This window comes from Platalea leucorodia (genome assembly GCF_965183815.1).
Source record: "Platalea leucorodia genome assembly, chromosome: 4".
NCBI lineage: Eukaryota > Metazoa > Chordata > Aves > Pelecaniformes > Threskiornithidae > Platalea > Platalea leucorodia.
The window spans coordinates 44,293,841-44,321,745 of record NC_138826.1 but is presented as its reverse complement, the minus strand read 5'-3'; the positions used below and the strand labels follow the sequence as shown (position 1 = coordinate 44,321,745).

Sequence of the window (27,905 nt, the reverse complement as noted above, 5' to 3'; positions counted from 1 at the left end):
ATGTTTCCAATGAAATCCCAGTGAAGACACCTTTATAAAAACTAAGCCCCTGTACCAAATACAGTAACTGAGCACTCCGGCTGCCATCAGCTGTGCTGCGTAAGAAGGCAGAGCAAGACATCTCCCAGAGAAATACCAACAAGCCTTACAAAGCCTTGAGGCAAATGCCTCTGGTGCGTAGGTAATAAAGCACTGTCTCCACCCCTTCCACCCGCCCACATCACAGCCCCAGCCATGCGCAGCATGATTTCCACCTTCTTGGTTTCGAAGCCAAGAGAGAGACAGTCAGCCTGTCAGGGCAGGAGCTGCATAGTCCTTCAGCTCTGGATGAGGGGGAGAGGGAAGAAGGAAAGCATCAGAAGTGGGGGCAAAGCGGGGACAGAGGAGAGGCTCACCTTTCTGTGGAGGGATTCGACCTGCAATCAGCTATGTGGAGCATCGCTTTCCTGTGGGGCAGCATCCTTCTCCTGCCTAGCACAGCCGGAATGCCTGCAATGCTGTAAGAACCTCAGCTCGTCACATACGTGCTCTGGTCTGTGGGGAATCCTGGGGGGGTGGTGGTGTGACAGAAACAGGACAGAAGTCGTAAGACCTAGAATGTTTTTCCAAAGAGGGATAATTTCTCATAATCCCAAGGTTTCATTTGGTTCTCATGCGCCATCCCCACAATGCTCCCCTACTACTTGGCTCTCCCTTTAGTGCCTTTGATGTAGACCATGTATTTCTGCAAGGACTTGGGCAGAGCAAGTCTGCCAGCTTTCTGCATGTGTTTAATTCTGACCTGCCAACATCTCATGTCTCCTACTGTGCTCCAGAATATACTTCCTTTTGGGCTATGCTTTTCTCCCCAGAGTCATAGGTCACCCTTTAAATCTTTAGCAGAGAAAGCTGGGTGCCTTTACAAACCAGGCAAACATGAGCCCAAGGTATCTAATAGGGATGCTCTTTGTAAAGCAATGTGTTCATTCTGACTTAGCTGGCCATCAGCTCCCTCAGACTGTCTAAGAAACCTCTGGCAAGTACAATTCCCAGCACTGCTGCTCTTCATACACTTTATCAGGAATGCAACTCCTGTTCCAGCAGGCACTGCTGTGATATACTGGCTTGTGAACTTGCTTTTGCTTTTTGAAGGCCTTTGCTTTTCCAGCCATGGCATAAGTGCAAACAGAAACAGAGCTCTGCTCAAACAATAGATATTACAGTGGGAAATATGTGACTGGGTCGTAGCTGGGTTCCCTCCTGCCATATGTGGTGTGGCATGAATAAGTCTAGTTTTAAAAATCTTTTCCAGTGGGAGTACAGCCTCTTCCTCTAGGACATGTTCCATAGGCTGACACAGCTCCTGCTCAAATCATGCTTTACTGCTATCGGTTTCCCACTGTTACCTTCAGCATGAAGGTAAATGCAAGCTTTATGGAAATACTGCTCGCTTCAATAGGCTGTCTGCTGTCCTGCCTATATGCCAATGTGTTTTGTAGATTCATGAGAAAGTCATCCAGCCTGGCTCTTGGGATCCTTGAATGACAGCCTCAGAGATGCTGTCTCAGACTTTTATAGCTTAGAAGGCAAGGGCAAGGGATGAATTGGCAAAGCGTGTAAGAAAATGTTCCAGAGGAAAGGGTTATTAGGAGCAAGAGAAGTATGGGAGGTTCAAGCTGTGAGTCTTTAGTACTCATCCTGTCCTTTAGCCCAGTGGCAATGGGGAGGTGCCTTGAGTCAGCTTAAGTAGGAAAATCAAAATGCTGTTGTCATCTTTTATCAGATCCCCTACTATTAGCAGCAGACAAGCTGCTCAAGGCAGCTTGACAGCACTCAAGTATGAAAGCACTCAAGGCTTCTGGCCAGCAGGACTTTGACTCCCTCTTGCCAGGGTGCTGAGCTCCAGTTAAGAACTGCCAGCAGGTCATGTCCCTGCCTCCTGCTGTTCTGATCTTCCCAGGCCCTGCCCTCCTGCTGCTGCAAAACATGCTGCTGCCTGAATCTGTCCAGAGGTAGTAAGCAGGAGTCGTCGGTGATAAGAGTTTTCAAACCTGCTTGAATGTTGGCTTTTCTTTGGTCCTAGTTGCTGCAGTGCAGTATAAGATGAAAAAAAAAAAACGGTATGAACAACTTCTTGGTGTTATCCATGGGCACAGCTATGAGAGTAGCCACAGAGGTGTGAGATCTGGCCTAAGAGAGCAAGGACGACAGGAGTGTCAGGAGCTGAAGAGAAGGTGCTCATGAGACTGTGTCTGGGACACAAAGTCAGGACACTGGGTCTCATACGCTTGGCATTGGTTCTGAGCCCAAGAGTAGCTGATAGGACAGAAAGCAGATAACCAGCCAAGCAAACTGATGGTGATATGTAGTGTGGTTCAGTGAAAAGGCTGAAGTCTCAAGAAACCTTCAGTGTAGCCAAGCTCTGCTGCTGATCCTTTGGGTGATGCGGGGAGGTGTCTTCACTTTATTTTGACTTTCAGTTTTGGAAGCAGTGACTATCTTTTTACATGTGCATGTAGCATGTAGTGCAAACTCAGTGATAATGGCTGCAGTACCAATAGATGAGAACAACAATGTGATCTTGTCCCACTGGCATTGTGACAGTGGAATGAAGAGACCAGAACTCTTGTTAGGAAGTACCCAAATCCTATGTCAAAACCTGTCCTCTTAGAAAATGACTTTCACCTGACCTTTTTTTTTTCTTTTGTAATAGAAATTATGCCGTGGCAATACCATCTCAGCTCTACTACCCCTTCTCAGAGACAGTGTGTCTCCAACTCAGCAGAAAGCAAGCAGTCCCAATCCATGTGACAGTAACCTTGCAAAGCAGAGCTGGGAATGAGACTCTGATCACTCAGTCCATCTCTCAGCTCACATTCTTTCATTGCACAAACTTCCAGGTGAGCAATATATTTTCCAGAGTTGTCAGTAGGGTGGATAGCATATGAGTTCTTCTCTTGCTGGGCAGGAAGGCAAAGAATTGTGTCTTCCCATGGGGGCATCTTAATTGGGCACTGAATCTTCTGATTCAGCCTGTATAGGTCTGCCAGCGTCCTTCCTGCTGTGTAGCTCCACTGATATTTTACTCTTCTAGAAAGTATTCTGAAAAGTACTGTGAGGTCTTTCAGGGCAAGAAGAACTGGAGCAATATAAAAGCAGTATCATAATCGTTATTCCAAAAGCCTGGGGATCCATGAATGGGATCCACCCTGAGTGATGGTTACAACTATGCGTGCAGGTCCCTCCTCCTGTTGGAAACCCTGATGAAGTGGCTTTTATTGGGATCACAGTCCTGGAAGCCAGCTCAGAGTATGAGAAGAAACAGAAAGTCCTAATCAAGCACGCAGACAAGAAGACTTTTATCCAGACAGACAAACCTGTGTACAAACCTGGACAGATTGGTATGGACAGAATACCATGTCTTGTGAGAGAAAGAGCGATCCTCAGGCCACAAAATACGGGGTAGCCTCTAGAGCTTGGAGTGGGGCCTCCTCTGCAAGGGAGATGGGTTACAGGCTTCATCTCCCTTCTAGGCTCTTCCTGGGGATACCTCTCTCCTACATGAGCATAGCTTGTGTTTGCCCCAGTGCTAGCCATACTCAGACAGCATGCCAGTGTGAACAGGGCTTGTGTGTTTTGGCTGATGCATGAGAAGAGGTTCAGGTGCCATGGTGTTATATTCATGATTGCCCCAGTCAAAGCCACAGCAGTCTGTCAGTGCCCCAAATCCCTCTGTCTCCCACAGACTCCCTCAAATGAGGATCACGGCCCTGCAGGCCCCATCACTGCCCTAGCAAAGCTCAGATCACCACAGGGCACAGCTCTTTGTCCCATGCCTCTCCACCCTTTCCACTGGCATGACCTTCCCTGAAGACAAGACTGAGTGCCCCACTGTGGGTCCAATGTCCAGAAAAATGCTGTTTCTCACCAGCACAGCCAGCCTTCCCAGAAACCCCTCACCACCTCTCCTGCCACATTTTTTTCTAGCAGGCTGCCAGCTCGTAGCAGGGCTCTAGCTGCTGTCCACACCCTCTCAGTGAAGAACATTGGCACATCTTGCTTAGCCATCCATTCTTATTGTTATTAACAGACGTGATTTCATTTCAGCCAGTCCTGTTTTTCTTTTGCTCTGTAGTCAAGTGGCGAATTGTAACCTTGGATCAGAACTTTATTGCCAGCAATGAAACGGTAAGTCAAGAGGGGAGAAACCTTAATAAGTCTGAAAATGCTATGCGTTGCCTCCACAACTTCTGGATCAGTGCTTGGCCCAGCTAGGTGATCCATCTGTGGACAGCTAGTTTCAGTGTTGCTTTTGGTGCTTACAAACAGCGTTGGGCACCACCTGCAATGCAGGAGCTGCCCATGATGTTGGGTCACAGGCAGTCCCTGGGAATTGCTTAGGGAAGACTCATGCATGGTTGGGGGATAAAAAAATGCCATGGAGGTGGATGGTAACTTATCTGAAAGCATCCCACCAGTAACTGTTATTTCCTCCCCACAGCACCGCCTGGTCGAACTGAAGGTAAAGCACCTACTTTATTGAAAGTGGTGATCTCTTCTCACCTTGGGGAAGACACAGGTTTGGAGATGATGGTGGGGAAATATGGATGCAGAAAGCCAGTTACCTCAGAATGAATGGGAACAGTCCTCAACTTCTTGCCCTTCCTTCCTTTAGTATCCACACAAGTTTGGCAGTGCAGTGTCATGATACCAATCACACAGGAGTCATGGCAGTAAATGATGGGTGTCACTGAAAACCAGTCCAGCAAACTTTTCTAGAGTGGTCACAAGACTTTTAGTCCCTCCAGACTGTGAATTGAAGATTTGTGAAAATCCTGAAGTTTCTTTAAGAAGACTTTCATATTTAACATATAGAAAATAAAAGTTTGACCAGTTAGTTAGTTAGTGTTGTGGCTACACAGCTAGAGAAACTTCCTAAAGCAGCTTTCAGGACATTGTTCTTAAAATCTGTTAGTTTAGTTTCAATATTATAGTTAAAATATGGACTGTAATCACCTGAGCTGAGGAAAGGTACCTGAAAGCAGTGTGGAGTTTTAATAACCCATGCAGAGAGGTCACAGTTCCAACTAGCAATTGGCAGTAGCTAATGCACATTTGCATGCCATACCCACCAAGCAATCAATACACAAACACATGGTTTCTGAGACACCTATGCAATGCTTTATGCCAGTTTATACAAATGTAGTACTCTGATCCAGCTTCACCCTTTCAAACAACAGTTCCCACTTGTTCCATATGTTTATAAAGCACCCATCAACTCATTGCTAAGTCCTTCCTGTCTGGGCAGTGTGACTGTAGCCAGAGTTCTGCATCTTGCCCTCCCAAGAACCAGCAGTGGGAGAACACTGTCCATCGTGGACTGACCGTGACAATCAACAAAGCCTCCAAGCGCCCTTTCATCCCAGGTCTTTACATCCTTCTTTCTATACTGGGCCTCATGGTCCCCTGCGTGAAGTGCTGGACTCATTTCCCCAGACTTTCCTTGGGATTCAAGAAATCAGACTCCCCTGCAATCGCTCACAAGTAGCTCATGCCTTAGGCAGCATGTACTGTCAAGACTGACCCTCTCCACAGTGACCTGGGGGCTATGCCAGCTCAGATCACGACAGGCGTCTCTGAGAGGGACCACGTCTATCTCTTAGTGACACAGGCAGGCAGTAAATGGCAGTTTTGCAGCAGTCAGTGAGATGATGGTGCCACCAGAGATCAATAATATGATAGATTGACTTTGTCAATGAGACAGGGAGAAAAGCCCTATCCTCTTTGAGGTAGGACTCAACCTGAGCACTGTAGCTGTGTCATAGACCTGGGCTCTCAGGACAAGAGAGTATGTGCTCAGACCATGCTGTGGTAGCTTGGACATGCTGCAAAAGAGTATCTTTTTGCACTGGGAAATAACTACTCTCTACTATTGCCTATGCAGGATCCCAAAGGGAACCGAATTGCACAGTGGCTGAATGTTACACCTGTGGGAGGCATCGTGGATCTGTCCTTCCCTCTGGCTGCAGAAGCACCGGTTGGAGAGTACACCATCAAAATGCCTGACCGCACACATACCTTCAGGGTAGAGGAGTATGGTAAGAGTCTCAGGGAGCTGATGGCAGCAGAGAAAGATGTATTGCCTCCAGCGCCCCTCTCTCACACAGAGTTGAATGGTCCATGCAGCTGTGAACAGCTGTGCTAGTTGTGCTAGCACCTGAGATGTCCAATTGCCTGCCAGTAGGTGTTATCACTGACTTTCACTAAGGCTCACTGGCTTTCTCCTCCCCCATGTCCTGAGGATGGACTGAGGCACTGTCCCACAGCTGTGCTTTGGGGAGGAGACTAAGGCTGTCTACTCCCACAGCACTCTCCTGACTGGGCTGCTGGTACATTGCTACCAGGCCCTGTGCTCTGATAGTCAGGGAATGAAAGGAGAGATTTCTTTTCTGTGAACAACCATTTGAGGAGGATTGGAACAAATGAGCTCTCTCTGTTCCCACTGAATTATATTTCTCTTGCTTTCACACAGTGCTGCCCAAGTTCAGTGTCTCCATCCAGATGCCCCAGGTGGTCACCATCTTGGAGGAGAACTTCCGTCTCCACATCTGTGGCATGTGAGTTGACTTACCATGACAGAAGGTGCATTGTTACTGGTTTGGAAACTGAACAGCTGTCAATAACTGAGCTCAAAATGGTCTCTGCCAACTCTACCTGCACCTCAAAGTCTGGTACCCTGGCATCTTTCGCTAAGGAATTCTCCTGGACTCACCTTTCTCCATATTCTCTCTCCCTACGTTTTTCTCTGTGAGTTTGAAAGTGTGGCAGTAGATTGCTTCAGGGGGGCATGTGCCCTACAATACAGTACCTCTGCTGCATTGATTAGTGTCAGTGTGGACGGAATAATGACTCAACTTATGGCCAGCACAATGTCCCCTAGCATTGCCTGGTGGGACTAGTGTTGACTTGGAGAGAACTCACCCACCACTGCCTTCTGTCTCAATCTGATGAAGTCATTTTAACTTCTTGGCCTCTGCTGAGCTCATGAACCATAAAGATACTGCAGGCCGCTGGCTTGTATAGCTGCAAACCACAGGCTAAAGATGATATTATTCACCCTTGAGTCAGTGTTTCTGTATGTGAGTGTAAGTAAGTCCTTGCTGCTATGTTTGCCAGGTACACGTACGGGAAACCAGTCCAAGGTAGTGTGAAGGCTGTGGTGTGCCGTAAACATATCCGCTATAATCGGAGGTCTTCCAAAGCCAAGCACAGTATTTGTAAGGATTACACTGGCGAGGTGAGCACATGGGACATCCACTCCTCTTGCAAAAGAGAGGAACAGGGGCAAAGAGAGGAAGGAATACTAAAGGAAGGAGTGGGACAGACATCAGCTATTGAAGCAGCATGCTCTTTGCTCGGGGACAAATGACTGATATGTCCTTAACTCCCCAATGTAGCAATCTTTTAGCCCCTCTCAGTGATTTCTCTGCCTGCACTTAGATGCATTCAAAAGAAGAAGCATCTGTAGGTAAGCTAACTATTGCAACAGGTATTGCAACAGGGCAATAAAAAAAAAAAACAAAAACAACACTGTCCACATCGATTCACTTCCACTGGATGCTTTTTAGCACCATCTTTTAATCTGGTGTAAACACCTATGTACTGTTTCCCAGAAACAGCTGTTTTGGAGACACAGAAATTACTTCTTGCATCTAAGCAAGCAATTGCAGTTCAGCACAGACTTTACTCATTCATCTCTAGGGCTCAATGAATGTATCTATATTTGTTTACATATTTTCAAGTAACCCAGCACATATCTTAAAGATAATTCCTGCCGTAGCAGAAGAAATCCTGTTGTCAGGAAGAAATGACAACTCATGTTTGCTACTGGCACATGAGTGAGTGTGTAAAGATGAGGCATGCGTGAAACAGCATCTCCTGTTAGTGACTGCTCCACAGAAAAGAAGTACATTTCATAACAGTATGGGAGTTGCTCCTTTAACTCAAGTGTCTTAGTCATGTACTTTTAAGCTTCTGGACCTTGGGCTTGATCTGCACTGCAGAAGGGATTAGTGCATTCATGATTGGTTAACAGATGCAATTTCACATCCCCAGACAAACGAGGACGGCTGCTTTGCCACTGAGGTGGATATTAAGATCTACCACCAGAAGCGTGGTGACAATTATGATTTCAACCTGGAAGCCGTGGCTTTTCTGAAAGAAAGTGGAACAGGTAGCAAAAACTGATTCTACAATTTGTGGAAAATCTTTTACTTTACGCTTATAAACATGCTTGTCTTTGGGTTTTCATCTGCAAGACTCCTTATGGATCCTTGTGTCTTCCCATCAAACCACTGGTGTTTTCTGCACTGGCTCCTGTGGGGTCAAGTGTTCAGAGGGTTGTGTCTTCCCTGGGAGCACCATGGCAGCATGGATGTTCTCATGTACCATACCACCCCGGTCTGACTCACAAAGGACATGTGAGTTCTCCCAGTTGCATGATGGGCTTTGCCAGTATGCTTGCTCATCCACAAGCTGTTGTGACCAGTCCAGCTCTGGTAGTCACCTTGGTTTGGCAGAGATGGGCAAGAGCTGCTTTTTCTCATCTTCTAGTCACAGTAGAAATGTGCACAGAGGTGGGCCAGGCCAGGTTCTTTTGTTCTTAAACCATACTTTAGGAAAGTCCATTGGAATGAGGAGATACTCAGAGCAACCAGCATAACCAAGGCCCTGACTCTGTACTGTTAATAGCTCCTCATCAGATTTATCTCAACATCCCAGATAGGAGATGAGGCCACTTGTCCAGAGCTACTGTTAAATATCCCATCCTGTAAGGTTTCCTCTCTTACAAAATTTTACAAACCCTTCCTTACAAGAAAATGTTTTGCAGCCCCTTGCTGAAAGCAGTGACACACATTCACTTAGCAAACAACTGCAGTGATTTCAGATGGGCACCACATGACAAGACAGCAGACTGTAAACTAACGAACGCGATGAAGGCAAGGAAAAATGTTGCCTTATAGTGATCCTGCTGTGAGAATGGGAGGAGAATGGAAGCGGGCAATTATGAGTAGGACCATCTTAAAGTCAGAAAGAGCATTTGAGAACTGTCTGGCAGAGGCTTCCTGTCATTCTAGCAGGTCAGAATGTAGGAGGCACTATTGCCAAGTGTGTGCGTATTAAATGACTCCTGAAGTTACACGGAGAAACTACGGTCCCCTATGAGTCCATCCCTTACCTCAGTCCATCCAGTCTTGCTGCCTTTGCTCAGACACATGATACTCACCTGCGTGCACCCCCTGTCTTTCCTAGGGGTGGAGTTCAACGCCACTGAAAACTGCAAGGTCACTTTTGATATCACAACTCTCCAGTTCTGGGGGACAAGCTACTACTATCAGCAAGGAGCTCCCTACTATGGAAATGTAAGTGAACAGGGCAGAAACATGGAAAGCCCAGCAGCTGGGCCTGAGGGGATGGCCGGTACGGAAGTACTGAGGGGTCCCCTTGTTCTGAGCTGCCCAAAGCTGCTAGCACAGTTCTCTGTCCCAGCCTCTCCTTTGACATCTCTACCAAGATGTAATCCAAAGGTGTGACCACAGGATAGGCACATGGCTTTGCCAGATGAGATGGCTGCTGCATAAATAGGGAGGGGTTGGAGGAGTTAGAGTTCATGCTGAGAGTTACTTTACAGAGAGGGGAACTGAGACTTCTACTGGCAGGTAGGTTTTCAGTCCTGAAGCCTCCAATTCTCTGACTGTTCTCTGCATCGTTACAGCTGGAACTCAAAAGTGTCAATGGGACACACCTGAAGAACAAGGAGGTGATTCTTACAGTGTCCTATGGTAGCAGGAAGCAGACCAAGACCTACTTCACGGATGACAATGGGATGGCCTCTTTCACCTTAGAGACATCAGCATGGGACAACAGCAGTAAAGTTCTACTACAGGTTAAGCCCAATAATTAGATTGGATTTGTCTGGCACTAAGCAATGCATCCCTCAGACTGATAGTCTATGTCATTGTCTTGGTATAGCCAGGGGGATGGAGGCATGGAGCAGTGAAATGACAGATCTAGGGCAAGAGGAACAGCCCATGGCAGAGCCAGCGTTCTGGCCCCTGGTGCCACACACACTCCCTGAGCAGTCAGGAGACATGATGAGAGATGGGGCAGTGGACAGAGGCCTCATGAAGTTGTGACTGAGGTCTACTTACATAGCACCTCTGTCTGAGGTGAGCAGGCACAGAGAGCAAAGGAAGAACTCCCACATGGTATGGACCGGGAAGATAGAGAAAAGGAGCTGGGGAAGAAGCATCTAAAAATACAGGTGGAGAAGAAAATGTCAGTGACCAGTTTGCATTATGTTTCCTCATAGCATAAGAGTTAGGAGAAACCTGGCAGAAAATTTAGGAAAGAAAGAAGGAAGGAACCAGTTGCTGCAAGCCAATCTGGAGCAGAGCAGGTAACCAGGATGTAAGGAACTAAATAAGGATGCCACTGATAGGGAATTGACAGAGAAAAGCTTGCATCTGCTTTCCGATGAACAAGGAAGGCTCTCTGTTTGTAGGGGTAAGTTTCTAATACCTGTCTTATCTAAACTTCAAGGTCAAGGCACTTCAAGGCAAGCCCTGTCTCTTTATCAGAGTGCATACAGTACCTTAGATGATGAATCTTGACCTTGCTGGAAGTTCACAAGAAATTAATACCATAGTCTCCGTGCAGATACGTCATAGGTCAAAGATGAGCAAGGCTATTGATCTTCAGTTGTCCCCTGCCACCTCTACCCTATGGATCAGGGAAAGTGCTAAAAGAAATACAGTGTGTGAGTAGAATAACACTGAACAGTGAAATACATTATCAGGGCAGATCCATGCTGATACTTTCTCCACACGTACCAGACAGAAGCAAAGGGTTCAGTGGTTTGATCCAGGGACTAATAAGCCACTCTACACAATCTAACGGTCTGGCTTGCTCCCAGGGTAGCAGCAGCATTGTAGAAATTCAGGCTCTAGCCCAAGCCCTAGTAGTATGCAGCTCCCTGCCCAGAGCATGGTAGAAAAGGCAATGCCAGGTTCCACAGAAAGGGCTGACTGAGCTTGGCTTCAGTGGAAATAGACACCTTACCCTGGGAGAGTTCAGAGCCCACTGTCCAGTCAGTCTTGGTTTTGGCATGGGGAGAGCTGTAAGAAACCTTCAGACACCGAGCCTCCTTTTCTGTATCGCAGGCAAAGACCCAGCCGGAGGACTTAAGTGGTCGAAATGTGAGGGTGTCTTATGGCACTGCATCCCTCACACTGAGGGCCTTCTACTCTTCCAGCCGCAGCTCTGTGAGGATCCAGCCAGTGCAGGCAATGCTGCCCTGCAGGGACGTGCAGCAGGTCACTGTGCGCTATCGCATCCTAGCCACAGAGCTGGGGGACGGGGCTGCCAAAGCAGACTTCTACCACCTGGTGAGTACAGGGCAGCACCAGCAACAAGGTCAGCTTTGGTATGGGTCTCTGCGATGTCAGCACAGGGCCCCTTGCTGGCCCAGAGACATGGAGCAGAGGCACTATCAACCTTTTGCTCTGTTCATTACCCTTTAGGTTTTGGCCAGAGGATCTCTTGTGCACCATGGCCAAACAACAGTACTTCTTGATCCACCATTAGGTAAGAGCATCTAAATACCAGCAACAGATTAAGGACCCAACAGGAAAGCCCTTCCAGCCTAAATGGGGAAGGAGAGAAAAGAGATCTGAGACCAACAGGAAACAACAGATCTGGCACAAAAAATCAAGAGGAAATGGCAAATATGCTCTCTCTTCTGTCTTTTAATTTCCCTATTTTTTTTTCTGATCAAATGACGAAATTGTCAGAGTTCACCTGCCAAACAGGAATTATCAGAGACCTCCAAAAAAACTCACAGAATCATTTTTCTGGACGCAGGTGGAAAGTCATTTATCTTCCAACTGCACACTGTTGCCAAAATCCCTCATGATGTAAGGTCACTGCTACAAAATGGCACTAACCTACATGCTGGTCTAGCTGTGGCCTCCCCGGAAGCAAGGCAGAATAGTTTTTATCCAAGTAACTGTACAGAAGTATTATAGAGGATGAGCATGTTGCTGCTGTAATCCTTGGAGACAGACTTCCTTGTCTCTTCCTATACTTTTTCTATTTCTCCTTCTTGCTTCAGGTCAGTTTAGTGGGGCTTTCAATGTCACTCTGCCCATTGACCTCATTTCACCCATGGCTACCGTCTTTGTTTACACCGCCTTCCCTGAGGGACAAGTGGCAGCCGACACCTTCACTCTGAAAGTCTCCAAGTGCTTCAGGAACCGTGTAAGTAGTGCACAAAACATAAGGGGGCAGGTAGGTTGGAGGGTAGCTAATTAACTGCAAATTGGCAATGGATGTCCAGCAGAATCCAGTAGCCACAGTCTCCCCTTTCCTTCCTCTGCCAATGTCTTCAGTCCCTCTTTCTTCTGCTGTTTCAGGTGAAGCTTGGCTTCTCAGACACAGTGGCTCTCCCAGGATCGGCTGTCCATCTCCATTTGCAGGCTGCACCAGGCTCCCTATGTAGCATCCGTGCTGTAGACCAGAGCGTCCTTCTCCTGAGGCCAGAGGCTGAGCTATCCAGGGATAGTGTGAGTCACTTTAGTGCTAAGCCTTGCTAATATTGGAGAGATGCCTTCTGAGTATCTGGTTGCAGGCACTGGTTAATAAGGCACAGTGGATATACCAACAAGTACTTGAATGGGGACAGGACATGGCTTAATGACAAAAAATGAAGGCCAACATCAAACATCAGTCAAAATTTCCAGTCTCCACAGAGGGATCTAATAGAATAACCCACTGTCATCCCCAAGTATAGTCCGAAGTCACATCCTTGTTAAACTTAGAGTGCTTTGCCACAGTGGCAACCAGATGGCAAGAGACTTCCATCTCCTGAACCAATTCATGACAATGCTCTGAGAAAAGGAGTTATGTTAAAAAAAATGCCCAATGTGTGATAGGCTCCATGCCTTTGTTCCAGCTCACATGAACCAGACGGTCCTTCCATTCACAGACTGGACTGTAAGTGGTACCTTGTCAGTGGAAGGGTCACATTTCTCCTCTAGACCTGGTATTCATTGGGTCTAAGGACCCTTGAATTGCCTCTTGACACTGTCTTGGTGGATCCAGGGTATGCCTTCAGTCAGACAAGAAGCTATCTAATGACTCTTACAGGGAAGGTGTCCTCATTGTATGCATTGAGCTCACAGGTACAACTATGAGCTAGAAGTGGCCACAGCTATGCAGCCGTACCCCAGGCATACCAGAGGGGTTCGTGTTCATCTCTGGTGCTATTGATCTGAAACTTGTGAAGGCTTTCCATGAAGCTCAAAAACCTTTGGGTCTGGGCTTTTGTGGCTGGCAGGATCTGATCTCTGTCTCTGCGGTTACAGAAAATCTCTGGATAGAAATGAAAAACTTCCCACCTCACACTGACCTGTACTGTTTTCGTTCTCTGTCTACAGGTGTACAACATGTTCAGCTATTCTCAGGAGCACCCCAGCACCCTCACAGACTCTTACAGTGACTACTGTACTATCCACAAGAGCCCAGGAATCATTGGTTCCCCTCAGACCACCCTTCCACCAGGAACAATGTCACCATTCATGTACAACAGATACACTTATGCAGTGTCCCAACCAGATGTTTATGAACTTCTGAAGGTAAATCTAATTTCCAGAAAACCCAAAATATCAGAGCTGAGCCCTTTTGTACCCCATGTCAGTGCTGCATAGCTTCACAGATTGTCTTTCTTGTAAAGGCTGGCAACGTCAGGTTCTGAATTTGCCAAGCTTCTGAACTAAGAGGTCTCTGACACTCCATGCTGCTAGCTTGATAATTTCCCATTGATCAGGCAGATCCCTAGAACCCAACTCCCCATTTGTCCTAAGCTCGATACCCTCAGACTTTCTAGGGACTGGAAGGAGAGAGGAGTGTCAGCCTCGGTCAGAGAAAACTGGAGGCTGGAAAAGCAAAGCACCTGAGAGAAAAGGGGGACTGGGGAACAGAGGGAAAGAATAGTAGAAAGGAATAGCAGGTGAAAGATGAGAACAAGTCTGTGTTAGGGTGGGCAGCAAACTGTGGTGCCAAAATAATGACTTTGTGTGTGGGCATCACATGCAAGTGGTCACCCCCACAATCCTGACTGAAGAGAGCCTCCTTTGGCATGAGGGGCCAGGACCGGGCTTTGGGAGCAGGGTCGTTCTACATTCGCTCCCTCTATAAATTCACAGGTGCAACAACACAGGGTGGCCGATATGCTGGGAGGTGGGGGCAGAAACAGACCCTCAGACACACCACCCCCTCCACTGAAATCTACCTTCTTTTCTTGCCCTTCTTTCCTCCAGAATTCAGGTCTAACATTTTTAACCAGCCTTAAAATCAAGTCTCCAATTGAGTGCCGCACCCAGACCACTTTCTACTACGACTACATGTGTACACCTCGATTTATCCTGTTTCTTTGGAAATCATGGGTAACATACAGGCTGCACAAGGGCAGCTGAACATGCAGTGTGCTGAGGAACTGGGCATGGCTTCCAGAGATGAGTGGGAGGTTGCACAGGAGATGTGCACCACAGGAAGAGGGGAAGGGTCCTGATGTGTGCGTGTGTCCAGTGCACTGGAGGGGTGGAGGGGTGGCTGCAAAGGAAGAACCTGCTTGGAAGCTTCTGCTGGCGGGCAGGAAGATAATATGGTCAAGGGGGGAAATGAGGCAGCTGTCTCAGGAAGGAACATCTGTTTGTGAGACTAGGAAAGGTCTTGCTGGAAACCAGAAAATGAGCCAAGATTGGCACTGGGCTGTATCTAGGCCTTTCTGCAGGGGCTGAGAGCAAGAGTGTGAGCAGGTAGAGTTCCTCATGGGGGAGCACACACATACTGGAATCCACATGGTCTCCTGGGTTGTCTCATGGAAGACAATATGAAGTAGGTTGAGGGCATCTTGGAGAGGACAAGGGAGATCGGAGTGGGAGTGGGAGGAGAGATGGAGAGCTGAGCTTTTCCCAGCTGAACTCTATCCTGATTTCACAGTTGCTCTGCCTTTGAATGAATGCTTGTATTCCCAATAGCTTATGGCGAGGTGGAAGACTTGGACAACTTGGACACAGAAACAGATGCTGCTGTTGAACATGCTGAGTCAGAGCATGTTGAGCTGGGTAGCAAGGCAGGGCCAGTACGTACCTGGTTTCCAGAGACATTCATCTGGACTCTGGTTCCCATCAAGTGAGTAATTATGGGCTGTGGCCCTCACATGAATCCAGACCTCCTACCAGCCATAGCAGAGAGGGAATGGGCAGGAGCAGAGCCAGGGCATTATTGCCTTTTGTGTCCACAAAGAAAAGGGAGGTGTGAAGAAGTGGATAAGGACAACGGAGGTTTGGTTCAGTTCCTGGCTCTGCTTGAGATTTTCCAAATGATTCTGGGGAACTTAAAATCATAGACTGCTATAGGATGGAAGAGGCCTCCAAAGGTCTGTAGTTCAACACCCTGTACAAGGCACGTCCAGTTAGATCAGGTTGTAGTCAAGGTCTCTGTATCTCCAAGGGTGGAGATTCCACAAACTATCTGGGCACCTGTTCCAGTGTTTGACCATCCTCATGGTATTTTTTTTTCTTATCTTAAGTCAGAATTTCCCATTTCCATCTTGTGTCTGTTATCTTTCATCCCATCAATATGCACCTCAGAAGAGACTGGTTCCATTGTCTCTATACCTTCCCAACAGGTAGCTTTAGAAAGCTGAAAGATCTCCCCCTAGCCTTTCCCTCTTAAGTTTGAAAACCCCAGTTCTTTCAGCCGTTCCTTGTACATCACAGGTCCCAACCCTCTGACCATCTTGGCGGTCCTCCACTGGATGCATTCAAGTATGTCAGTAACTTTCTTATACTGGAAGGCAAAAATGGGACACAGTACACCAAACGTGGTCCCACAATGGAGGAATACAGGGGAAAAATAACTTTTCTTAACCCAGTGGTTGCAGTCTTCTTAATACAGTTCAGAAGTAGATGGCCTTCATTGCTGTTAAGGCACGTGAGATGTCTCAGGCTCAACTTATCCACCAGGACCCTAACCTCTTTTTCTGCAAAGTTGCTTACTAGCCAGTCACTGCTTAGCCTGTACTGTTGCATGGTATTATTCCAACCCAGATACAGAATCTACCCATTTTCAAGCCCATTTTTCCAGCTTGTCAAGGTTCCTCTTAATAGCAACCTTTCCCTCCAGCATACCAGGAACCCCTCCCCAACAAGGTATAGTCTTCTAATACATAGCAAGATTAGTCTGCTAATCTTGCTGAGGATATCCTCTCTCCTATTATCGAGGTCATTAATAAAGCTATTAAGCAGTATTGGCCCAAGTATCAGGCCCTGAGGGATGCCACAGGTAAACAGCGACCAGTTGGGCTTTGTCTCACCAATAACCATCCTTTGTCCCCAATGGTCCAGCAAATTTTCTGCTCACCTTATCATCCACTTGTCCAGTCCACACTAATGTGGCTACAAGGATACTGTGGGAGACTGTGTCAAAGGCCTTGCTAAAGTCAAGTTATGCAACATCCACTGTTCTCCCCTTATTCACACACATCTCAGCTTTCTTAATTCTCCCACATGCCAATGTTCTCCATCTCATCTCATTTGGCTGGATTATGCCCATTTCAGGGCAGGGACCATCTTCCATTTTGTGTATGCAGATCTGTAAGTGACACTTACTTACTTATAATGATGACTGCTGAGCTGCATTTAGGAGTTTGGGTAGTAGTGTGGTGGAAGTGTCACACGGTACTCCCTGGCACAGGCTGGGTGTATAACATGGACCCCTGGGAGCCCTGTGTGCCCACGCAAAACAAGAATTTGAGGAGCAACACTGTCCAGATGGAAATTTTGGTTTGCATTTGCATCTCAGTTCTTCCTTGCCCACCTATTTGCTATCCTTCCCATACCCCTGTCCTACTTCCTAGGAATCCCCACACCTTCACACGCACTTTCAGTTCATAGTCCTTCTGCATTTGTCTTCCCAAGAGGAATCGTTACAGGGATGGGACAACACCTTCCACTCTCTTTTCTCATCAGTGATTCAGGGGCTGCTGAGCTACCTGTCACAGTACCTGACAGTATCACAGACTGGAGAGCCATGACCTTCTGCACCTCAGAGAGCCATGGGTTGGGAATCTCAGAGACCACCAGCCTGCGGAGCTTCAAGCCCTTCTTCGTGGAACCCACTTTGCCCTACTCTGTCTTCCGGGGAGAGTCATTTCCCCTGAAAGTCAAAGTCTTCAGCTACCTGAAGCAGTGCATGGTGGTGAGTGGCTCCTTCCAGGATGGTTTTTGGGCAGGGGGATGTGTGGTAACAGTTCTTCACCGATAGAGACCCAGACAAGGGGCTGCCTCCTCAGGCACTGAGCAAAAGACACCAAGGAAGCTCTTCACAAAGCTCCATGCAGAGCCATCTCTATCTAGTGTATCCCTCCCCATAAGCTCAACCCTACAGGACTGCAATGTCCATGGGCTGTTGGTGTCTCACAGATATTGCAACAGGGCCATCATCATGCTCACCCTGGGCTTCTGGGCTTGACTCACATATGGATCAAGGAGCTGAAAGGAAAAAACACAGCAGCAGCTCTGTAACCCAAACTCCCTTTTGTTTCACCTCTAGCTCCAGCTTAGCCTAATGGACTCCAGCGATTTTGAATTTGTGCATGCAAATGTCAGGTTCACTATTTGTCTGTGTCCTGATTCAGCAAAAACATTTTTCTGGGATGTGAAGGCTACAAAATTAGGTAAGGGGACAAGGGAGGGACAGGAGCGGGAGGCACTGGCAGAGCCGCTTGAGGAAACCAGAGCTGGGCTGGAAGGGAGAGTGGCCTATTATGCAAAGCATGAGTGAGCAGCCTTAGGCTGAGCAAACCAAAACATAGGCATGAATGTGCCAACGGGCCTCTGATGTTTTGTTCTTTAGGGAAGGTGAATTTCACTGTCACTGCTGAGGTGACGGAGCAGGAAGGTGTTTGCACTGAGAGTACAGCTGTTGTGCCAGAGTCTGGAGGGAAGGACACAGTGGTTAAACACCTGCTGGTGAAGGTCAGAGTATGCTTCGGGGTACTGGCGAGGTTGGAACTAGGTCAGGCTCAAAATGGCCTGGTGGGTGGCTCTGGGAAGGGAGGGTTGGCCAGGCAGGTAGGCACATTTCTCAGGGACGTTGGTCAAGGAGTGATTCTAGGGGTAGGTTGGGTCGGGGCATGAGCTGAGCACCTCCACTCGATGGGACAGAGTCGTTAGAACAGCTTGCTAGCAGGGCAATGGGGCAAAGGCCATGTAGCAGCTTAGAAACCTGCTTCCCAGTGAAACTTCACTGTCAGCATGCATACCCCTGCTGTCTGTGTGAGGCCCTTTGCATGGCCCATGAGGATGGAAAAGGTGCTTGCAGGAAGGTGAGGTACTGCGCAGCTGCTATCTCATTTTACTGCTCTCCCTTCTGAGCTGACCAGCCTTTTCCTCACCAGGCAGAGGGGCTGCTGGAGGAAAAGACCCACACCTCACTCCTGTGCCCTAAAGGTAGGTGCAGGTACCCCAGAGATAAAGACTGTCTTACCACTGGGGCTATACATGCACACCGAGCAAGGAGACCAAACAGAAGCAGTGTGGTGTGTGAACAACTCTAGGACTATCTGGAGGTGCATGGGGAAGGGAAAGTCAGGGATTTTGGAGCTTTTATGGGGAGGCATTCAGCTCTACCCAGTACTACAAGCTCCGGGCAGCACCAAGGCACTGCCTAACCACATCACAGTCACTCATCAGTGGGTGGCCTGATCTCTGTCTGTGTCATCCTGTCTTGAATGCTGATTTCACCAACTGATGAGGTGATCCCAGCCTTGTTTACACCATCTCCTGGGGATGCCTATGGGTCTGACATCTCCCTCCTGCCTGTTATTCTGATGCTTTTGCCATTTGCAGGAACTTCAGCTTCGGAGACAATCACTCTCACTATGCCAGAGAACATGGTCCTTGGATCGGAGAGAGCCCACATCTCTTTCTTAGGTGAGATTTAGGGGGGTCTTGGAAAGTAAGATTCTTCCCTGCAGGAGTCTTTTCTTCTGGTGCCACCATGTCTGCTTTAGCAAGCAGACTAACGAGAGAACATGTACAGTGAAGTGTGATACTGGGCCCTTATGTCTTCCGGAGAAGCATCCCATCTCTCTTGTACAAGTGACGCTGAGCTGGATGGACATATAATTCCACCCAGCCAAGAGAAAGACAGAAAAATACCATATCACTGTTCCTACAGGGCTCTATAGACATTAAAGTCACCCTAGTGTGAGCAGAGATGAACTGAGATCAATCTTAGAAAGTTATCATCTGGAGAATCGGTGAGACGAGAAATTTTTTATATGCAAGAATATGTAAAGCTCCCAAAGCTGTGGTTCTGTCCTACAGGTGACATATTGGGGACAGCACTGGACAACATAGATGAGCTCCTCCAGATGTCCAGTGGCTGTGGTGAGCAGAACATGGTTCATTTTGCCCCCAATGTCTTTATCACACGATACCTTGAAGAAACAGGACAACTGACTCCAGAAATCAAACAGAAGGCAATTGGCTATCTGAAAAGCGGTGAGTGGATTTCTGCTCATTTTGGGTTATTAAGCTGGTGATGTCCACTACAGTAGGTTGTGCGGTGGGGATCTCAGCAGAGGGTTGGTGCTGAACAGGATTAGTGCAGCATCACTTGCTTGACACCATGGGAATTACAACAGCGTAAATCAGGCTGCTGTGTCTCAGCTGAACAAGGAGTACAAGGCACCCCCCTGAAAGCCTTTTGCTGAACTCCTCAGAGACAATCCTTTCTATAATGATCAGCAGGATTGGCGGAGCAGGTTGTCACCCTGAGCACATGAAAGAGCATCTTCACTACCCCAGCCTCTTCCCACAGGATATCAGCGGCAGCTCCTCTACAAGCACACAGATGGCTCATACAGTGCCTTTGGGGAAGGAAGCGAGCCAGGGAACACATGGTAAGCATACGTTAAACAGACACAGTTGAGGAACAACAGCTTGACCTGGTCAGGCTCAAGCTGACTTGGATTTTGGTCTGGGAAACTGAGGGAGTCTGGAGGTGTGGAGTTTTAAACAGAAACTGCTCCTGAGACTTTTTGGAAGAGAACTGTGCCAATGAACTGGCTTGAGGTACCTCTGATTGATTGTGCTTGGGGACCCCAACTGAGGCTGATTCTGAAAACTTGGCTGCAAAGACACCTTCTTTCCAGGTTCTGTAGTGTTTTGTGCCCAAACAGGATTGGGAAAGGGTCTGAGTGAGCTCACTAAATATCAGCCCTCCTGGCTTTAAATTACACAAATGCACCCTGTTGGAATTGGCAGAGCTCTGGGGGAAGCATTGAACTGTCGGTGAATTTTTTCTCTCTTGCTGCAAATGGATCTGAGCTTGAGCTTCAAGAGCATCTAATTCATGTGCATTGCTTCCAATTTTCCATCTGCACAGCAGCTCTGGCCTGCTGGTATTTCTCCAGGGATGAGACAGTGGAAGACACAGAGACTCCTGTCTCCTACTGGAGATGGGCATCAGTGACTGGTTCAGTTCGATTTTCTTCTCCCTTCCTTGGCTCTAGGCTTACTGCCCTTGTCCTCAAGACCTTCAGCCAAGCCCGGGACTTCATCCACATAGATGAGCAGAATATAAAGGATGCTGCCAGTGCCCTGATTAACAGTCAGACTCCATCTGGCTGCTTCAAGAGTGTGGGGAAGCTCTTCAACAATGGTCTGATGGTATGACATGCCGTGGCTGTTCATTAGGTACCTCGGAGCTCCTTCACTTTCTGGCCCAATTTGGGTGCCAAGAAGACATGAACCCTGCTGCAGGAGGGAGGCTCTGATGTGCCCAAGGTCACCCTTGGGTGACACTCAGGGTTGTGCTTAGTCATGGTGGCACTTTTTCAAGTTATGAATTATTGAGGTTTGCATTTGGTGATACACGCATGGGAACTGAACCAGTGCCCTGCCCTAGCCCCATCTGAAAAGTTAATACATGCCTGAAAAAACAAAACAAAACAAAACAAAAAGATTTTCAAGCCCTTGGTAAACGGCTTTAGCTTCCTTTCCATTATTGAGCTGCCGTTTCTTCCTTCAGTCTGAGTTCCCCCCTGACAGCGAGAGTCAGAAATGGAGTGAATGGAGATTGATGGCAGCCACTCATGTGACAATCACCTTGCCAGGCATGTGCCCTATGCACTCAGAAACACAGCACTTGTGCAGGCACAGATGCACACAGAGTACCACCAAAGTGGAGCCAGCAGCAGTTTGGTGGACAGGACCTCCGATAATGAATCCTCTAAGTAAAGAGAATGGTACCTTTCATTTCCCATTGCAAAAAATACCTTTTCTTTTGCTCCTTCATACCCTTGCCACTGTCCTGGCCCTCAAGTGAAGTGCCACCTTTCAGCAGAGTTGTGGGAACATCACTTTCCCCTGGCACTGAAATCTGCTACTGAAAATCTTTTGCAGGGGAGGGGAAAGGGGAATGTGTTCAGCAGAGGGAGGGAATCAGCTACCCAGAGGAGCTTGGGGCACCATGGCTGAGAAGTGCTCTGGTAAGCAGGATCTGCAAGAGTAGATACCAGCCCTGGCACTTCCTTAGCAGAAGGAACAGGACCAGCACTGTTGCTTGTGCTGGTTTTTGCTTGGGGAGCAGAAGGCACTGGAAAACTTCTCCCTCTCCCTTCTTATGGCAGCCCTCCTCTTCTCTGTTTTTGTGGTGGCTGCAGGGTGCAGTGGAGGAAGGACTGGGGCTGAGCTCTGCAATCATCACAGCTCTCATACACTCAGGGATGCCACGCTCCGTGAGTATCGGCAGCAGGGACGGGCTGTGTGCGCAGCCTCTCGGCAGGCAGTGCACTGGCGCTCTCTGCCTTTGTGCACACAGGGGTACATCATTACCAGTTTTCTCCCCATGCGTCCTGTCCCTGTTCCCACCCTCCTCTGCACACATTAAGGCTCCATTCCCTCCCCATACACCCTGCCAGCAACCGGTATGCTTTCAATTGTACCCTAGGACCCAGTTGTGTGGAAAGCTCTGAAATGTATAAAGGACCTGGTCGATGCTGATATTGGCAGTTCCAACCTCTACAGCCTGGCACTAGCCGCAAACGCCTTTGCAGTAGCAGGTGATAAGGCCCTCAGGCAGAAAATCCTCAAAAGATTGGATAAGGCCGCCATAATATCAGGTACCAAAGACTGTGTGGCAGGAGATAGGGCCATTGACAGAATTGTGTGGAGAACCCAGGGCTGAACAACCAAGGGAATGGAGGGCAGGACTGGGGGCACTGGCAGAGCTCTGTGGGGAGCCCAAGGCTTGGATAGCCTCTGTTTGCCAAGCTGTCACAGGCTATACTCATACTGTGAGACAGACTTTCTCTATGGATGATCTCACAATCCTGGTCTCCCAGTCATCCAAACCAGAGGAGCTTCATGGATATTGTAGAGCTCCTTCCCAGCCTGCAGGCCTAGGTTTTTACTGGGAAAAGCAGAGTGTGGGGGGCAGATAGGGAGATACGCACCCGTATCTTGTCCCAATGTACATGTTCACTCAGTACTTAGGCACAGGGGCTGAGTAGGACACCAAGGTCATTAGATACAGCAACACACTCCATAAGTGTTCCCACTCCACCTCTAGGTGACCAAATATTCTGGAGTCAACAGTCCAAACAGGAAGAAGACTCCCTATATTGGTATCGGGCTCCATCTGTTGATGTGGAATTGACATCTAGTATCCTGATGGCTCACCTTTCAAAGTCAAGTTTGTCTTCAGATGAAATCAGAAAGGCGTCCCAGATTGTGTCTTGGCTCACCAAGCAGCAAAACCCTTATGGAGGCTTTGCTTCGACCCAGGTAATCCTCTTGAGCCAGCATCAGCAGAGAACCTGCCATCAGCTATGGTTTGTGAGAGCAATGGGTTCTAGCACAGCCCATAGTAAAAAAGAAAAAAAAAAAAAAAAAGCAGCAGAAAAAAAGATGTATGGATTTACAGCTCCTGGGATTTGGGAAAAGATGAATATTTGTATTCCTCTGAGCTAATCCCATGCTAAAGGACCAAGGGGAAACCTCAACCCTTATTGTGTTGTAGCTGCAGTATGAGGGAGGAAAAGGATAAGGACTGGGCATGCACAGAAGGTAGGGATCCTATTTTACCCAATGTGTGTCTCTTTCCTCAGGACACAGTGGTTGCTCTGGAAGCCCTAGCCCTGTATGCAGCCAAGACCTTCAGCAAGGATGGCCCTGATCTTCAGGTTTCTCTCTCCTCTGAGGGGTTCAATCAAAACATCCAAGTAGACAACACCAATCGCCTCCTGCTGCAGACAGTGGAGCTGCCAGCCATTCCCCGAGATTATACCGTGCGTGTGCAGGGCCATGGGTGCCTCTTCCTGCAGGTAAGCCCAGCCAGGGAGAAAAGGTCTGTCTGGGGAAAAGCCTTGAAAGTCAGGGGACCTCTCACCTTGCTACTTGAAAACAGACTGCTGCAGTGACTTGCAAGAATCTGGGCTTCAAGGCTGGTAAGAGTAGCTGGGATCCAACAGGAAGGGAATAACAATTCCTCAAATGAAATCTGGATCATCTCCACCCAGTCAGAGCTGCACCTCTCCTCCAAGAAGTCCAGTGAACACCCCCAGGAGCAGCACTAGCAGAACCTCTGCTTCTGCCACGTAGTTTGCTCTTACACCAGTGCAAGACAGCAAACAGCAGCCAAATGCTAGACAAGGATACTCTCCAGCAAAAAAAAAAACAAAAAAACAAACTGTTATTCTCTGCCAACCAGTTTCTTTCTGTCCTGGCAGGCCATTCTGCGGTACCACATCCCTCCACCACGGAGCGACGTCACCTTTGCTGTATCAGTGCAGACAGAGTGCACTGCACCCAACGCCACCCAGTTCCCTGTCACCGTTCATGCGCGGTAGGAGACACTCAGTTGCCCCTTGCCTCCCCTGTGCTAAGAGGCTTCTGGCACCGCACAAGTCTCTTTATGGCCAGGATTCCCCTTCACTCATGAGGTCCAAGTGCTAAGATGTCCCCATTCATTTAACTATGATCTCCTCAGCTGGGTGAAAGGTACAAGGCCCCAGAGAGATGTCTCAGGCTATAGTCCTACCTCGCTATCGTGCTAGTCACCACAAGTTCTCCCAAGGTCTATGGGTCTCACCCCCTTCTAGGATTAGGTCTCAAAACACTACTGATGTGAAGGTCCTATGGGACTGACTGCTGACATTTATTCCTAAGTCTTTCCTCCTCTGCTCCTCATTGACTGTCACACCACTCTCCTCTGCTGTACCTCTGCCCAACTTGGGACAGAACTGCCAAGAGAGCAGGCGGAGGATGTAATATTCCCTGCCATGCCTAGAGAAGCTAACTCCAGAAGCCTTCCAAGAAATTTATTCTCCTTGGCTCAGCACAATTAAAAGAGAGATCAGGGAAGCACAAAGATTTATTACAGTACAGGAACAGATATGCTTACAGGAGAAACACTGGAAGGAAAGGCAGATTCCTCCACCTGAATACCAAAGCTGGGCTGGAGTATCTGGAGATCATGGCTCAGAAAGTAACATTAGTGCTGTCCCCTGGGTTCCTGCTGCAGCTACACAGGGAACCGTGTGTCCACCAACATGGTCCTGATCCAAGTGGAATTGCTGTCTGGATACAGCCCCGTGGCAGGTTCACTGGAAGAGGTGAGACCGTGAGTTTGTGTCCAGCTGGGATGGTAACAGTGATGGATGTCCATTATGCAGGATTGTATGCAGAACTGTGATCATTCCTGTGGACAGAGAGACACAGTTCTTTTCTCCCCAAGAAAGCTTTATACCCGAAGTCTCTTCCAGGCTGCACTTTGCCTTCCCCTACCCCAAGTGCTTCCTTGGCCATGTGAACATTTTGCCCATGCTCTCACAAGGACAAATACCCCTGAATATTTCTCCTTTCTGTTAGAGTCTTTCTGACATTTTTTCCCATATTTTCAGCTAAAGAAAATGCCTTTAGTGAAGAAAGTTGAAAGTGAAGCTGACCGAGTCATTCTCTACCTGGAGGAAGTGAGTGGAATTTAGGCTAAAACATCCTCATTAAAAGGACTATGGACTGGCAGATAGCTTTTAGCTTACTCCTGTATCTCAGTTCCATTAGTATTTTAAGTATCCAGAGCTGTTGTTCCTGCATACCAGCCACATTTGCTGACCTGGAGAAGTGTTCTGTGTCAGCCTGCAGTAGCTCAGCTGTAGAGCCACTTAACTTGAGTGAAATGAGGCTAGCTCTGATGTTAAGCCTACATCTGTTGGTACTGTTCAGAGACTGTTGAAAGTCCATATGCAGTGTCTAATCAGGATTGGGGAGTAGTAGTAGGATACATCTAGTAAATTCAAGCAAGCCTGAATTCTTGGAGAGCCCTTAAGCAGCCTGAATGTAGTAGGGAGCATCCAAGATTGCTCCTGGAGTTTGCCAAGATCACTCAGAATTAAACCAGATGGTTGTGTGAGCAGCAGTGCTTGCTCCACAGCCTCATTAATGAACAGATTAACAACCACTCCAGCCTTTCTCTAGCTACAGGCATACCTAACAGCACCAGAAACAAGACCTGGCATGAATTTTAAAACTTCAGAATTTCCAAGGAACACTTCTACATTTCTGTGATTCTTCATCGCCAGTTGTCAATGAGCTGAGCTGAGCTAAGCTAGCTTCATAGTAAGCGGGTTATTGTCATGTGGATGCATTAGACTTGCAGAGATGCTGCTTTTGTTACATCTACAGCACAGAGCAAGATTTCAGCTCAGGCTGCCAGGTAGCACAAGGTGGAACCCAATCCACAGCAGGTCATGTAACTACTACCATCCAGCAGATGTTCATGCACACCTTGAATTTGTCTGCTTAATGATGAGGGTTGTGTGAGACTGGAAAATAAGAGCTGATGTAATGGGACTGTGTATAAGAAAGTAGCCACGGGGACAAGATGCATGAAGGAGCTCAGAGCAGGGCTGGATGGGAATGTGGGACTGGTTGGGAACCCTAGTGCTACATTTAGATACTTAATGCACATTGACTCTGTGGGTTTGATGTCTCTCACGAGCTGAGTTAAATTTGGTGGCCAAAAATGGGAGATGGCCACGAAAGGTGAAGTAAAAGATATTTCTGAGATGGACTGGAAAGCAGAACAGATCTGTCACAGTGGTGAGGTCTCCACGGAGCCTGAGTGAGAGCAGGTGGAAGGGATTGTCTTACAAGACTTTGGTTCTGGCTGTAATCCTTGCATCTCTTGGTTTTAGCTGACTAGACAGCCTCACACCTACACTTTGCTGGTGCAGCAGGACATGCAAGTGAAGGACCGTAAGCCAGCTAATATCAAGGTCTACGATTACTACATGCCAGGTGAGCTCAGATGCTGTACTGCAGAAACCACCCAAATGTACCACTGTAAAGAAATTTTCTGAAGTTGTCAAGTCTAAGACAATACTATCCCTGACATGTTTGTCTAACTGCCCCTTAGCAGCTCTCTAGTGATGGACTTACCCTCTTGGGTTTCAAAATGGTAGATCCTTCTTTCTCTGGTCCTAGAACTTGCAAGCTTGAAGTTGGCATGTAGATCCACTTAGTGTCTAACTCTCCCAACAAGACGGGAGCAAGGAACTCGGAGCTGTGCTTTTGTACTCTGATTTTGTGGGAGGCAGCAAAGGCAGAGGGACCATAATGAGGGGATGGCTTAGAAGAGTGAGGGCCCCCTTAGAAGAATGACACTGAAAACAACTTGTCCTCTGTTCTCTGGGGTCCCTAGTGGGAGGAAAAGTTAGAAATGCATCACGGATTGCTATTGCTTCAGAAAGTGAGGAATCCATAACTGTAACGGAGCTGTTTGGGACTTATGGCTTCAAAAGATCGCAAGCCCTATGACTTGGGTGAATCCAGACTAGCTGCACACAGAGTCTTTGACACATACCAGTGGTTTCATGTGTCACAGCCGAGGGGAGTCATGGCTTGTAAGCTGAGGAAACACCTCCCCTAGAAACAGAGGCACAATGCTGGGTTGCTTTAGTGAGTTTTTGGCAAGTGTATCTATCTCACCAGCACTTTTTTTCTCATCTTCCAGAAGAAACTACAGTGATGAGCTACAGTGCCCCGTGTGAGTGAGCTGAGGGCCCAACACCTCTTTTGTCATCACAGGTATGGTCCTGAAGAGTATGGAGAGGGAGGGAGATGCAGGCAAAGGCCCTTGGTCAAGAAACTTGCCAGACTGCATGTTCAGGGTAGGAAGTGATTAGCAATGCTAGAGTAAGGGTGCATTCCTGTATCCCAGTGGTTAAACTGAGGGAAAGGGAGAAGTGGAAGGTTTGAGGTGCCAGCATGACGGAGTTGGACCCATGTTACAGAAAACAAGGACTCCCTGTCCCGAGTCCTACCACCAGTCCTGGCATTTTGCATCAAATATACTTTCCTCAAGTCAACACAGTTCCTTTTCCTGGCACTGTCCCTGCAGTTCCACAGCCCTCCAGCCCTGTGCACACAACACACCACATTCACCTTTACTGCAGAGCCTGACTCCTTTTCAGTGCCAAGCCTTTCACAGTCAGCCTGGCTTCTGATCCATGCTAGGTAAAGGGCACCTGCCCATCCTCTTTCCAGGCCAGGCAAAGGCAAATTTTGAACTTGACCAGTGTCTGCTCCTGTTCTAAACTTTGCTTGCATCTGCATACTTCCTTGCCCACAGCCCATGAGATGGAGAAAAACACCTGCTTCATGAATCACCTGTGGGAGGCACACAGCCCTGCCCTGGGATGCCTGCCACAAGCCCCACACGCTTAGTGGAGATTCTGCCATAGGCTTTGTATGGGTAGAGGCAGAGAGAGCCCTGTCCTTGATGGCTTGGCA

The 27,905-nt window shown here is 48.0% G+C and overlaps 1 protein-coding gene across 1 annotated transcript; it reads left to right on the top strand.

Moving 5' to 3' along the window:
- Positions 1-428: 428 nt before the first annotated feature.
- Positions 429-27,167, top strand: LOC309589114 (alpha-2-macroglobulin-like protein 1; the record flags this gene model as incomplete). The annotated part of the gene is made up of 35 exons (XM_082308977.1): positions 429-499; positions 2,693-2,879; positions 3,218-3,380; positions 4,115-4,167; positions 4,481-4,501; positions 5,924-6,077; positions 6,512-6,596; positions 7,156-7,276; positions 8,095-8,212; positions 9,292-9,401; positions 9,755-9,925; positions 11,202-11,426; positions 11,562-11,625; positions 12,152-12,297; positions 12,453-12,602; positions 13,476-13,673; positions 14,358-14,445; positions 15,078-15,231; positions 17,073-17,301; positions 17,656-17,779; positions 17,959-18,080; positions 18,503-18,554; positions 18,954-19,037; positions 19,434-19,610; positions 19,930-20,011; positions 20,624-20,780; positions 21,776-21,850; positions 22,063-22,234; positions 22,684-22,898; positions 23,222-23,437; positions 23,843-23,958; positions 24,637-24,727; positions 25,016-25,084; positions 26,309-26,411; positions 27,127-27,167. The coding sequence occupies 35 exons, from the start codon at positions 429-431 to the stop codon at positions 27,165-27,167; spliced, it is 4,404 nt and encodes a 1,467-aa protein (XP_082165103.1).
- Positions 27,168-27,905: the final 738 nt, after the last annotated feature.